We start from the raw sequence: 15119 nt of genomic DNA on the forward strand, positions 1-15119 counted from the left end.
AAATGGAGCTACACATTCACTCTTTGGCCTCTCTGGGGCGACATTGTAGCTCATTCAGAACGTTGCTCACGCACTGGCTTCTCTGATGCAATCGCATCTAAGGGGTGAGCGAGGGGAGGCAATGATTCTTATGGTGCAAGCCACCTTTCGTGATGTCACTTCCTGTCGTGAAGTCAACGTCCCCCCACTTCTTTTTTTAGGACTTGTGCCCTGCCCATACCCAGGTCTTGAAAGTGTTCAAAAGCCAATATAACACGTATTAGCTACTTCCTTCACCATTTGGAAAGTGCTTCAGCCCTCATAAGGAGTATAGAAAGTGCCTTTTGAATACCAACCCCATATACTACAAACCTATTGGAAAGGATGACCCCTGTTGTCCACTGGAAAAACGAGTGTCCAATAGACGCCAAATGGAAAAAGAGACCATGGGGCAGATTTTCAAAGAAGTCTCGCAACGCAGCGCTGCAGCCAGAAATGCTGCACTGCGTTGCCTGACAGGTAGGGAGCAGGAGAGAGCCATATCTACAGAGATATGGCTCTCTCCCTAGGCTGGCGCTGATTTCACTGCCATGCGTCATGGCGCTGTGGTGCGAGCCACAGTCTAGCATAGATTTTTTTACAGAAAGGGTACAAAACCTGAACAAGGTATATACCTAGACAAGTTCAAACACTTTTTTCCACTTTGTGTGCTGGACAGTGCAGCATGCATGCAAAGTGGGAGAAGAAAGGAGAAATGAAAGCATTTCTCCTCTTAAGGCCTCCTTTCAGATGGCGTTAAGTTTTGGCACTAAGCCCTGTATACAATTGGGGGGAAATATGGTTTTGAGTCAAAAGCTGTGGGTTATTGCATGGGAACACCCACGTACCACCCATGTATGCCGCCTTGGTGCTAAGTAACGCAAAGCAGTGCTTCGTGCTGTTTTGCGTTACTTGTTTGGTACTTTCCAACTCAAAACAAGTTTTGCACTGGAAAGTAAATTGGTAAAAAAACATTTTGTGCTGGTAAGCATCACTTTAGTGACGCTAACCCAGCGCAAAATGTTTGAAAATCTACCCCTTAGTATTCCTCAGTTGGTAATTACATGCTCCTTCCTTGGAATAAAAGTGACCATGGCCTGTCCATTACGAATAAATTACCCAAATGGTTCCTGTTATTCAAGTGCCTTCTACCCGTCCATTAGAAATCAACTGCCGGACATCAGGTGACCTGTACTCTTCTATTGGAAAGCAAGTGTCCTACACCCATCCATCAGGAATTAGAACTGTGAAATGCTAATCCACTGAGTTATACTCATGCATTTGGAAGCAGATGACCTCGTTGGCATCTCGTTTTTGAGGCTGACGGCGGGCGAAGCAATACGGCGGTCTATTGGAGGCTGACACGCAGTAACGTGACATGCAGTAACGCCTGTGGAGCACGCTTTTCTGATAGTCACCTATCATAGTGACCAGAAGAAACTTTGGAATGTACTTTACATATTGAACCATTTGCGACATGTTCTAAGAGACAGTGAATTTTCTTGCAAAAGTGGGAGACCATCTATAAATGTTTCCTTGTGGATATCCATACTAAATGGATTGATGCCTTACAGACTTTTAAAGTGTTGAGATATTATTATTCTGGGACTGCAGTGATCGGTATAAAGATTTGTGCGTTGTGAAATTTGCCCTGAGGAAGCCCCATTAGGGGCGAAACGTGTTGGTTGTATTATTCCATCACTTAACGCTACCAGTGGCCCAAGAAGCTATTAAAGGATCATCTTGTAAAATCACTGAAGAGTCCGGATTGATTGATGTTTTGTGCATTTATGCTTTGAAATATCCATGTTGCCTCTCTGTGCATTTTGTACTGTTTTATAATTGTTGGGTCCTCCGGCAGTGGAGTGAGGAGGTGGGCAACGTAATTCTTGAGTAAATTTATGATCTGTGTATAGTGAGGTGGTGCGGCACTTAAGTATTCCTTACTGCCATTTTCATCTTCTTTATCTGTATAGTTGGCAGAATGGCTCAGTGAGTTGGACACTCTCTTCTGAAACATATGGTAAACTGCAGGCCACAGGTTCAATACCTTGTTTATTGGTGTGCACATCTGCCATAGCAGAGAAAGGAATGTAGAATAGGAAATAATAAAACCAGCTGAGTGCTGAGCCTGTCAGCCCTGCTACGCATTCATGCTTACATGGTTGACTACGTCAAAAGGATCAGAGAGGCCTAGCATCTGGAGGCTACATCTTGACCTGCAACCCGGAGTATAACTGCTCCTTCAGGGCTGTACCTTGAGCAGAAGCCTGTCTGAAGCGAATCGAGATCCCTTGAACCTCAGGGTGGTTATCCAAATCTTACCATCTCTTTCATGGTAGCCGTCAGAAGAGTGATGTGGCCATGGTTCTTAATGATAGCTTAGTCGAGGCTAGGTTGCTTAGTCAAGGGATCAACACCCCTTAGTCCCACTGTGTTAGATACCAGGAAGTGTTTATAAGGTTACAAATATGCTACCTGATGGCTGGGTTATGGCTTGAAAGATGGACGCCAGGCAAGGACCATCTGCGTAGATCACCTCTAGCACCCTTAGTGCACCACACACCCCATCAGCAGAGTGATTGAGTAACTGCCTCCGGGCCACTGGGCAAGGATGTTGAAAACCTGGCTATAGTGAGGCAGTCTTCTGGATGTCCATGTAAGACTGCCCAATTTGTCAAGTGAAACCTGTTAAGGGTTGACGCTGGTGACATAGCCTGGAAGAGACAGGAAAGATCCTGTGATGGAAAATATCTATCTTGGGATACCGACGTCTCCAGCAATCTGGACAGTGATAAAAGGGCCTTTGATCTATAGCGTAGCCCTGTACTGTTCATGAGACAATTTATAGGGCTTGTGTTAGTACTCACTGCGCCCCTCCTGCCTGACCCCAATCTCAGTTTATTTGTCTTATCTCATGTAGAAACCATTTGTTAAGGTTTTCACCATCTGAATAGGTAGTTGGGTGCCTGCCTAGATGGAGATTCTAGTGCCAGTAGATTGTACAATGACGTCAGCTGCTCCAGTACATCCCAATCCCCTCTGGACCCACTGCTCTCTCTGTAAAGAGGAGTACCCTCAGATTTTCAGAAGTGTAGAGTGGTTGGGGCCCTTCTGGCGTCCGGGGATGTTGCTGCAGATCTGTAGCATGTAGAGGGAGAAGATATGGCTTCTCGTCTACTCCTTCTCACACTTGTCTCCAACAAAAGTCGATGAGTGGAATGCTTGCAAACGTCTGCTCCACTAGCAATTGCTGGGCCTTATTCCACTCCATCTTTGTTTGTCCACTGCAGTTCCAGGCATGGAGCCACCATATGGAGATCAGGCTTGATCATGCTCCAGTAGAAGTCCAACCCACCTCCTCTCTGAACACAAACACAAGTAAACCCCAACCTGCCTGAGCGTAGTTGAGCCTCCTCAGCAAGGTGCAGCTTGGATTGCTTGCTGATGGTACGATGAGGCGGGGTATGCCCAGGTGGATTGTATAATGCTTTGCCGAATGGTGCAAAAGAGTATTCAGGGAGGGAGGCGAGTAAACTTGCAATAAATGTGTCTGCTGAGTACTAGTCAGTTAATGGGTGCGTAAACTGGATGAGAGTGTGGATATACTGTATGTATAATAATTGGTATTGTTCTGTGGTTGCTGTGTTCATGTGGGATTCCATTTTCAATGATGAGTTCAAAAGAACCCTGAGGTTTCTAGTGGAGTTTGCAAATTTCAGTGTCAGGTCAGCGGAGTTTTGCTGAGGCAGGAAAATACCAGACCTCACTTCTAGAGGGCTTTTACAAAAGTGACCTTGGAAACATCTAGTGCAAAATGGCGGTGAAACAGTCGAAAACGTGACTGGAGGGGAGATGTAACCTAGAAAAATATGTGGGTGTTTTTGGCATCAATTTGATATGGGAACCCAACAGATGAGATGATATTCCCAAGGGAGGGGAGGTAGAGTGAGAAATTGAGCGCACCTTGGATATGCCTTGTGCTACGTCCCTGGAAGTAAAGCGTGGTCGGTGTTGATGGCCTGGAGTCTCACCAAGTGACTGGGAACATCCTGAAACAAGTGGGTGCAGCAATTTGTGATCTAGGCTTGTGAGGTCCTTGATTCTCAGTTGTGGATTGTAGAATGTTGTTACTATGGGCCGTGAACTAATTGTCTAGGTGCATTAAAGATGGTTGTGACCCATGTCAACAGTACTCATTTCCTCAAACCCAAAATAATTGAAGTATGTTCTCAATCTACCTTGATTTGTACTTATTCTTCTTTTCTGTTTGGCTTCTATACTTCTCTTTAAGCTCTTGTGATTTCATACGCGCATCCATATGTGCCTAAACTCTTTTTTGTGCTTATCTTACCTTGATTTGTGCATAACCCCCTTTATTGAGCTATTAGCCACTCAGTGGTATGTCTGCTTAATCCAACTAACCCCTGTCTATTCCTTCACCCATCCTTTTGTTTCACCCCCTGAATTGTGCTTTACACCTCCCTGCAATGTGTGGTTTACCCCCTGAGTTGAGTTCTACTGCCCTGAGTTGAGTTGGGCTTACCCCCCTCCGTGTTTTTCGGCTCCGTTGTGTGTGCTGTTCCTCAGATTTCTGCTTCATCCCTCTGGTTTCTTCGTTGCCCTGTATTTTGGTTTTACCCCCTTATTTCGTTCCTTTTTCCCTAGTTTGAACTTTAATGTTTGGTTTGTAGTTTAGTAAATACATTTGGGTTTACTCTTCTGGCTGGTGTTTTACCGTCCCCACGTGTACTTTACCCTCGTTTAGTAATGATTTGTGCTTTATTACTCCGATTTGTGCTGGATCCTGTCTCTGACTTGTGCTGTAACCCTCGGCGTGTGCCCTAACATCCTGATTTTTGCTTTGCTCCTCTGGATGGAGCTATCCCTTCCCTATCCCCTATCCAGCTTCTGTGCTCTGTGATTTGTCTCTTGCTTGCTTTACCCGTCTGACTTGTGTTTTATTATTCTAATTTCTCCTTCACTCTTTAATTTCTGCTTTGCCCCTGTTTGCCCTTTACCTCCACGGTTTCTTCTTGACCTCTCTACTGCTTTAACATTCTGTTCGAGGCATATGGGCTGCAGATGGTACATTATGAATAGATCGCCATCTGGTGTTGGGCTCGGATGATTGCACTTTGTTTTTCTCTTGGAGAGTCTTTTGTATGTTGGTGACTCCTCCCTTAGTTGGTAGTGCGCATGGGCATCGGCTCCATCCTTAGATTGTTTTTTTCCGCCATCGGGTTCGGATGAAGATCGAGACGCTCCAGATCAACTTCAGAAGAAAGTGATTTTTCGGCGCGTATTCCCTTTCCAATTCGACGGTATTGTTAGCGAACGCGTTCTTTTCCATTCCGACGCGTTACAAATTCAAAATAGAAGAGAAAAACTTGGATCTACGTCGAAGAACAGGAGACCTTTCTCGACGCAGTCAAGCCCGGAGTCCATGGAAAGGACTCCATTCAAGAAATGTCCATCGTGTGGTGCTAAGTTCCCACACAAGGACCTACACGAGGTGTGCAACCTCTGTCTATCGCCTGAACACGAATCCAGGGACTGCGAAGCCTGCGCAGCATTCTCCTCCAAGCTAACGATTAGAAATCGTCGAGCTCGAAGACACGAGGCTTCCAGAATGCAGGCGGAGGCAATCCCGGAGCTGTTCGGAGACGAACAAATCGAGGAAGAAGAGGACCAGTCGGGGTCGGAAGGGGACCAGTCGGAGGTTGAAGAACTCTTCGAGCAACAAACCGTGAGTGACGACGTCCCCTTACCGAAAAACCGACCCCGTGCGGTAACGACCCCGCCCTCGGGCCCGGTCAAACCGCTGAAAAAAGTTTCCGACGCCCCGCCTTCGGGCCCGGCAACGAAACCGAAACTGAAACCGAAACACTCGGAATCCCACCACGTCGGATCCGAGAAAAGGGCGTCATCGACTTCGACACCGAGGCTGCATACAAAGGAGAGCTCGGTATCGAAACACTCCATGTCGAAAAAGAAATATGATGTATCGCCCAAAAGACACTCGATACCCAAAAAGTCGGAATCGAGCAGACATTCGGTGTCGAAAGAAGATAGAAAACAAAAACAGCTCTCGGAACCAGGACCCTCGGTACCGATTCAAGAGCAACAAACAGATCCCAAACAAAAGATCTTGTTTATTGACCCACAGACTGGGAAAGTGGTCACGAAGAAGAGAAAGAGTGAACAGTCAGAAGATAAACCTCTTCCTTCAAAAAAGAGAACAATGGGGACGAACATAACTCCTCCTGCTTCTCCTCGTCCTAGAGACACACCCTCTTCTCCTATTCCTCACAATAGGCCACATATTCCTACACCCTCCACACCAAGACCATCTACACCTCAGTCAGATGTAGACAGTGACATAGGGGAGGGAGAACCTCAAGGGGATGACGAATCTATCCAAGAGGAGGAAGATCCATGGGAAAATTACGATGTAGGGTCAGATGAGGACAACGACCCAGAGCTATACCCCTCAAAGCCTTCACCACCTGATGATAACACAGGTTTTGTGCAGCTCATTACTAGGGCAGCAAAATATCACAAACTAGATATGCACACAGAACCTCAGATAGAGGATTTCTTGTTAGAGACTCTACCTAGTGCACAGAGAACATCAGGTACTCTTCCTATGCTAAAGGGTCTTCTCACTCATACAGAAGAGATATTCGAAAACCCAGTGAGAGCCAGGGTGTTAAACCCAAGAATCGATAAGAAATACAAAGCGGCTCCAAAGGACCCAATATTTATTAGAGGGCATGTACCTCTAGACTCGCTGGTGGTCTCAAACGCTCGTAAAAGAGCAAATTCATTATCTACAGGAGAGGCTCCTCCACCAGATAAAGAGTCAAAGTTAATAGATGCATCAGGCAAAAGAGTAGCATCACAGGCAGCGAATAGCTGGCGTATAGCTAATACACAAGCACTACTCGCACGTTACGACAGGGCACATTATGATGAGTTAGAAAAACTTCTCACACATCTTCCAAAAGAACATCAGAAGAAGGCAGACCAATTAATACAGGAAGGGAAAATAATAACAAATACTTCCATTAAGTGTGCATTAGACGCAGCAGACACTGCAGCAAGGTCTATTAACACTAGTGTCATGCTAAGAAGGCACGCGTGGCTTAGAATCTCAGGATTCAAACAAGAAGTTCAAACAGCCCTACTGAACAGACCATTTGATCAGAAGACATTGTTTGGTTCAAGTACAGACGAGACATTAGAAAAGATGAAGAAAGATACAGAAACGGCTAAGTCAATGGGAGCATTGCAACAGCCAACGCACAGAGGTTCCTTTCGTAGATCCACCTATAGAGGGGGCTCAAAAAACACAGGAACAAATCAGCAATCCACATCTTTCACACCAACATCACCCAGAGGTAATTCAAGAGGTAATTACAGAGGTAACAACAATAAGGGTAGAGGCCGCGGAAATAATAACAACCGCAACGCCTCAACACCAAAACAGTGACTTCATAGATCTCCCCCCAGACCACATAACACCGGTCGGGGGACGTCTATCACAGTTCCTACCTGTCTGGGAAAACATCACTTCAGACAAGTGGGTGAGACAAATTATCCAACATGGTTATTGCCTAGAACTCACAGCTACCCCACCAAACATCCCCCCCAAACAGCGTCCAATGAGTCAAGATCATCTGACATTGTTAAGAGAAGAAGTGCTAGCACTTCTACAAAAGCATGCAATAGAGAAGGTCCCAAAGGATCAACAAGGAACAGGAGTATACTCTCTATACTTCCTGATCCCCAAAAAGGACGGGTCCCTACGACCAATATTAGACCTCAGACCTCTCAATGCTTACATAAATTCGGAACATTTCCACATGGTCACGCTCCAACAAGTACTCCCTTTACTGAAGAAAGGGGACTTTCTTTCTACACTGGATCTAAAAGACGCTTACTTTCATATCCCAATTCACAAAGCCCACAGAAAATACCTAAGGTTTGTGTTAGAAGGACAACACTACCAGTTCAAGGTCCTTCCGTTCGGTGTCACAACAGCACCGAGAGTTTTCACAAAATGCCTAGCTGTGGTGGCAGCACACCTAAGAAGACAACAAATACATGTCTTCCCATACTTGGACGATTGGCTAATAAAGGCCAAATCAAAGGAGGAATGTCTTCACAACACACAGAAGACAATTCAACTGCTGCACCACTTAGGGTTTACGGTGAACTACAAAAAATCACACCTGCAACCAAACCAGATCCAGCAATACCTGGGGGCTACAGTAGACACAGAAAAGGCAATAGCATACCCCAACCCAATCAGAGTACAGACAATGGTCGGGTTAATACAAAGATTTCAACCACAACACTCACTACCAGCACGAGTGTTTATGCAACTATTAGGCATGATGTCCTCTTGCATACTGCTAATACCACATGCCAGACTACAAATGCGCCCACTACAAGAGTGTCTAGCGACACAGTGGAATCAGGCTCAAGGTCAGATTACAGATCTGGTGTTGGTAAACGACCGGACGTATCGCTCTCTGAAGTGGTGGAACACAGAAAACATTTCCAAGGGACGGTCGTTCCTAGAGCCAATTCCACAAGTAATAATAACAGCGGACGCATCGCTCTCCGGATGGGGAGCGCATATGGACAAATACACAGTACAGGGGAAGTGGAGTGCGCAGCAAAAGAAACTGCACATCAACTACCTGGAACTATTGGCAATATTTCTAGCACTAAAAGCTTTCCAAATGCAAATAACAAACAAGGCAGTCCTGATCAGAACAGACAACATGACTGCAATGTATTATATTCAAAAACAGGGGGGGACACACTCTCTCCAACTGTCCAAACTAGCACAGGACATATGGAGATGGGCCATTCCTCAAAAAATCTACCTGTTAGCGGAGCACCTACCAGGAATTCAAAATCAAATAGCAGACATCCTAAGCAGACAGTCAGAACAAGTTCACGAATGGGAACTGCACGACCAAATACTACAGCCATTCTTCCAAAAATGGGGGCAACCAGAGATAGATCTGTTTGCAAATCATCAGAACGCAAAATGCAAACAATTCGCATCCAGGTACCCACACCAAAGGTCCCAGGGCAATGCACTGTGGATAAATTGGTCCAACAAATTTGCTTACGCGTTCCCTCCTCTACCACTAATTCCATTACTGGTGAGGAAACTGCAGCAACACTCAATGACAATGATACTAGTGGCACCCACGTGGGCAAGACAGCCGTGGTTCACCACGCTGCTACAACTCTCACAAGTACCACATCAAAAGCTAAGGTTATTACCCATGCATCTTACACAGAACCATGGAGAAATAATGCACCCAGATCCCAAACAACTGAACCTAGCGATCTGGCTCCTGAGGTCATAGAGTTTGGGTATTTAGATTTACCACCAGAATGCATGGAAATCATTAAACAGGCAAGACGTCCTACCACGAGAGCATGCTATGCAGCAAAATGGAAGAGGTTTGCTATACACTGTAACAGTAAGCACATCAACCCTCTGGACGCATCCACTAAACAAATCATTTGCTATTTATTACACTTACAGCAATGTAATCTAGCATATACCTCTATTAGGGTTCATCTAGCAGCCATAGCGGCATACCTACAAAACAGGCAACACCTGTCAATGTTTAAAGTACCAGCAATTAAAGCTTTCATGGAAGGACTCAAAAGAGTCATTCCACCAAGAAGACCACCTTCCCCAGTCTGGAATCTCAACATAGTGCTTACCAGACTAATGGGGCCACCCTTTGAACCTATGCATAGGTGTGAAATACAATTCCTCACATGGAAGGTGGCCTTCCTCATAGCTATCACGTCACTTAGAAGAGTAAGTGAACTGCAGGCTTTTACGATTCAAGAACCATTTATGCAGCTACACCAAAATAAAGTGGTTCTTAGAACAAACCCAAAATTCTTACCAAAGGTTATCTCAGCATTCCACATCAATCAGTCAGTGGAATTACCGGTTTTCTTTCCAAAACCACAAACAGTAGCGGAAAGAGCCCTACATACACTGGATGTTAGGAGGGCCATATTGTACTATATAGAGAGAACACAAACTTTCAGAAAGACAAAACAGCTATTTGTTGCGTTTTCTCCCACACATAAAGGCAATCCCATCTCCAAAGCGGGCATTGCCAGATGGATTGTAAAATGCATTCAAATATGCTACTCAAAGGCAAAGAGAACATTAACTGTTCCTCCTAGAGCTCACTCTACACGTAAACTAGGAGCATCTATGGCATTTCTGGGAAACATTCCACTAGATGACATATGCAAAGCGGCTACCTGGGTTACACCGCACACTTTCACAAAACACTATTGTGTTGATGTGCATGCAACACAACAAGCTAGAGTGGGACAAGCAGTATTAAAAACATTGTTTCAGACAGTTGCAACAGACACGGGCGACCACCGCTAGGGAGAGAACTGCTGTATAGTCTATTCATAATGTACCATCTGCAGCCCATATGCCTCGAACGGAATATGCTACTTACCAGTATGCATCTGTTCTTGGCATAGAGGGCTGCAGAGTGGTACATGCCCTCCCAGCCTCCCCGGAAACCTGTGTCTGTTCCAACATTATCTTATTTAGATACACTTACATGGGCACTCTTATCTGTATTCTACTATACTACTCCATCTAACCCTACTATGGCAAAACAATCTAAGGATGGAGCCGATGCCCATGCGCACTACCAACTAAGGGAGGAGTCACCAACATACAAAAGACTCTCCAAGAGAAAAACAAAGTGCAATCATCCGAGCCCAACACCAGATGGCGATCTATTCATAATGTACCACTCTGCAGCCCTCTATGCCAAGAACAGATGCATACTGGTAAGTAGCATATTCCTTACTGTGCTTTAACCTCGGAATGTGTTGTATGTCAGCTCAACATCCTGTGATTCACGGCAAATCACGTAATCTCCTCGCGCCGCAAAAAATGAATGTGACTTTATGTAATGTAACTGCCGCTACATAAAACTGCAAAAGAAGTGCTTTGCTCCCTTTTATCTGTACTTAACCCCTTTGATTCCCTCCCACCTCCCCCTCCCGGGGGTGCACCATCTTCGGGATGTGTACCTGATCCTACTTGGGTGTGTACTCCAGGCACCATTTCCCCAGTTTGCTAAACTGCGTGTGCTATTTAGGAGTATAGCGCCTCTTGCACCTTCCTTGGCGCTGTGATAATCTCACCTTGGTTGGCCCGCTCAGTCTAGTGAATGAGGGTGCGCTCCCCCTTTTCCGGGCTTCAAGTCAATTCTGAAGGCAGTGACATTCTTCCCTGGGGAGGGCAGTCACACTGGGCAACTTTCTTCCAGTGCCCCTCACCTGGCGAGGCCCCCCACTTCTGCCTTCAGTACCCAGTCCAGGACGCCCTGTCCGCCCCATGATTTGTGGGGGCCCCTCTCCCCCCACTGCAGCCTGTTTTCTCAGACGTCCTCCCATTTGGCGTGCTTGTTTTCCCAGGCCGCCCCCCTGGTGGTCCCTGCTCTGGGGGGTGGAGGCGGGTCAGCCCCGGTGCATGTTGTATATGTGTGTGTTTCCGCGGGCGGGGCGGGTGGGCAGCGTGATCTCTGCGCAGATAGGGGGGCGGGCGCCTGTGCTCTGGGGGCACTGCTCTCACTTTGGCCTTTCCTCCCCCCGCCCCCTCCGCCGGCCGCGCTCTCCCTCCCCAGTGTCACTTGTGTTTGTGAAAGGCCCCCAAGTGCGCGTCCATTCACACCCCCCACCCCGGCCCTCGGTGTCTGGGACAGAGCCCTGGGCAGAGGAAGAATGGACCTCACTGGGCTGTGGAGAGAGCACCGCCGCTGAGCTGCAGGTCCGGGCACCCGGGGGCAGCCGAGGGGCAGGGAGAAGCAGGACACGAGGAGCGAGGGCAGGAACAGGAGGAGCGAGGGCAGGGCAAGGGGAGCGAGGGCAGAAACAGGACAGGAGGAGCGAGGGCAGAAACAGGACAGGAGGAGCGGGGGCAGAAACAGGGCAGGACAGGAGGAGCGGGGACAGAAACAGGGCAGGACAGGAGGAGCGGGGACAGAAACAGGACAGGAGGAGCGGGGGCAGAAACAGGGCAGAGGTAAAGAGTAGGCTGCGAGTGCAGAGGGGCAGAAACGGGTTGGAAAGTGGGTAAAGGTAGCGGACAGGCAGAGGTGCAGGACAGGTAGTGAGCAGGAGGGGCGACAGGAGCAGGGTGGGAGACTTATAAAGTAGGGTCGATGTCTTGTTCGCAGAGTTGAGAGGTAGACCTACAGGGCTGGGGTAGAGGCTGACGGGACCGCGGAGGGTGCCTCCTGGGTGCCGTGGGCAGTGTTGCAGCGCCTGGAGGGCAGCGAGAGAGAAGGGGGGAGGCGGAGAGAAGCGAGAGGGTCAGAGCAGCAGGCAGGTGGCCCTTGGGGGAGGCAGGGGCACTGCCTCCACTTTGTTCTTCTCTTCCAAAGCGCCTTGAGACCTTGTGGTGAAAAGTCTGCGCTCTACTAAAACCTTTGACGTGACTTGTGTGGCGGCAGTGCTGTGCCATGGGCGGGTCGTGTCTGTGACCGGGGCAGTCTGCGAGGAGCCCAGGCACCAGTAGTGACCCTCCGCTGCCTTCCTTCCTCCGCAGGGAGCCGTGCCGTGGGGGCCGCTGGCGCAGGGACTCCACCGAGGGCTGCGGGACACTATGCCCGGGATCCGCCTGCTGTTGGCCGCCGCCCTGCTCTGCTGCCCGCCCCCGGTGGGGGGCGCCTCCTGGTGGTGAGTACCGCTCCACATCTTTCTTTTTATCAAGTTACTGTGCTGTGAATATAACATGTCGCTCTGAAGCCGTGGTCGGTGTGGCGCTGCGAGAAGATCCCAGCTCCACGGCGAGCTCGGTGGCTACTCTGGGTCAAGTCCGCAGGGGCATAGGCACAGACACGCTTCTAGGTATGTGCGAGCTTTGCAGGGTGCTTTGATCCTACCACCCTGTCTGGCCTCTTGACGCTGGTCAGCCTGTCCTCGGTGCCCTTTACACACCCACACACACTGTGCTTTCCTTGCACTGCCCCACTTTATCCTCTATCCTCCGCACAACCGCACTGACTGCCCCACACTTCATGCTGGTCACTATTCCATACCATACATACCCTGTCTCTACAAACTACCCCGGATAAAGAGATGTACTACTGTTCGCATACCTATCACTGCCCCTACACACGACCACAGTCCCTACACTCTGTTACTGTCCCTAAACTCGACCACTGCCCGCGCACGTTACCCCTGTTCTCTCCCTCCAGTTTCCTCTACGCAGCCCCTTGTTCTGCCGGAGCGCTTCATGCCAGGGCACATCTCCGGGTCCGCTGCCTCACCCCCGCCCCCCACATGTGTATCTGCCCGACCAGAGTGAAAGGTACATCTGCCTGCCTGCCTGTATAAAACGTGTCCATATGACGCCTGCTTGAAATGTGACTGCGGTGCATGTGTAACACGGGCTCCTGCCCCGCTTGGGTCGAGTCTGTGCATTTCTGACCCGCACTCGTGAATTATACACCTGTTATGCTTGTTTGGCACGCACATAAAATGTGCCTTTGCTCTGCCTCCGTAATGTGCACCTTTGGCCTGTCTGTGTGACGTGTACCTCATCCCTGCATGTGTGAAATGTACCTCTGCCTTATTAAATGTACCTATGTGAAGTGCACCTCTGACCTGCCTGTGTGAAGTGCACCTCTACCGTCTGTGAAGTGCACCTGACCTCTGCCCTGTCTGTGAAGTGCACTTCTACCGTCTGTGAAGTGCTCATCTGCCCTGTGTGAAGTGTACCTCTGCCCTGTCTGTGTGAAGTGCACCTCTGCGCTGTCTTTGAAGTGCACCTGACCTCTGCCCTGTCTGCGTGAAGTGCACCTCTGCACTGCCTCTGAAAAAGTGCACCTCTGCCCTGTCTGTGAAGTGTACCTCTGCCCTGTCTTTGAAGTGCACCTGACCTCTGCCCTGTCTGTCTGAAGTTCACCTCTGCCCTGCCTCTGTAAAATGCACCTCTGCCCTGTCTGTGTGTAGTGCACCTCTACCCTGTCTGTGAAGTGCACCTCATCCCTGCATGTGTGAAGTGTACCTCTGCCCTGTCTTTGAAGTGCACCTGACCTCTGCCCTGTCTGTCTGAAGTTCACCTCTGCCCTGCCTCTGTAAAATGCACCTCTGCCCTGTCTGTGTGTAGTGCACCTCTACCCTGCCTGTGAAGTGCACCTCATCCCTGCATGTGTGGAGTGTCCCTCTGCCCTGTCTATATGAAATGTATCTGTGTGAAGTGCACCTCATCCCTGCATGTGTAAAGTGTCCCTCTGCCCTATCTATATGAAATGTATCTGTGTGAAGTGCACCTCTGCCCTGCCTGTGAAGTGCACCTCATCCCTGCATGTGTGGAGTGTCCCTCTGCCCTGTCTATATGAAATGTATCTGTGTGAAGTGCACCTCTACCCTGTCTGTGAAGTGCACCTCATCCCTGCATGTGTGAAGTGTACCTCTGCCCTGTCTTTGAAGTGCACCTAACCTCTGCCCTGTCTGTCTGAAGTTCACCTCTGCCCTGCCTCTGTAAAATGCACCTCTGCCCTGTCTGTGTGTAGTGCACCTCTACCCTGTCTGTGAAGTGCACCTCATCCCTGCATGTGTGGAGTGTCCCTCTGCCCTGTCTATATGAAATGTATCTGTGTGAAGTGCACCTCATCCCTGCATGTGTAAAGTGTCCCTCTGCCCTATCTATATGAAATGTATCTGTGTGAAGTGCACCTCTGCCCTGTCTGTGAATTGCACCTCATCCCTGCATGTGTGGAGTGTCCCTCTGCCCTGTCTATATGAAACGTATCTGTGTGAAGTGCACCTCTACCCTGTCTGTGAAGTGCACCTCATCCCTGCATGTGTGAAGTGTACCTCTGCCCTGTCTTTGAAGTGCACCTGACCTCTGCCCTGTCTGTCTGAAGTTCACCTCTGCCCTGCCTCTGTAAAATGCACCTCTGCCCTGTCTGTGTGTAGTGCACCTCTACCCTGTCTGTGAAGTGCACCTCATCCCTGCATGTGTGGAGTGTCCCTCTGCCCTGTCTATATGAAATGTATCT

At 48.6% G+C, this 15119-nt stretch overlaps 1 protein-coding gene across 2 annotated transcripts in view; it reads left to right on the forward strand.

The window, feature by feature from the left end:
• WNT5B (Wnt family member 5B) overlaps positions 1-15119 on the forward strand; it is a 494935-nt gene that overhangs the window by 413553 nt on the left and 66263 nt on the right. For both annotated transcript variants that reach the window (XM_086952866.1, XM_086952867.1), the window contains exon 2: positions 12659-12789. In XM_086952866.1, the coding sequence (XP_086808992.1) occupies positions 12659-12789 (131 nt within the window). The remainder of the gene's footprint in view (positions 1-12658; positions 12790-15119) is intronic.

This window comes from Lissotriton vulgaris, chromosome 1_2, assembly GCF_964263255.1.
Source record: "Lissotriton vulgaris chromosome 1_2, aLisVul1.2, whole genome shotgun sequence".
Taxonomy (NCBI): Eukaryota; Metazoa; Chordata; class Amphibia; order Caudata; family Salamandridae; genus Lissotriton; species Lissotriton vulgaris.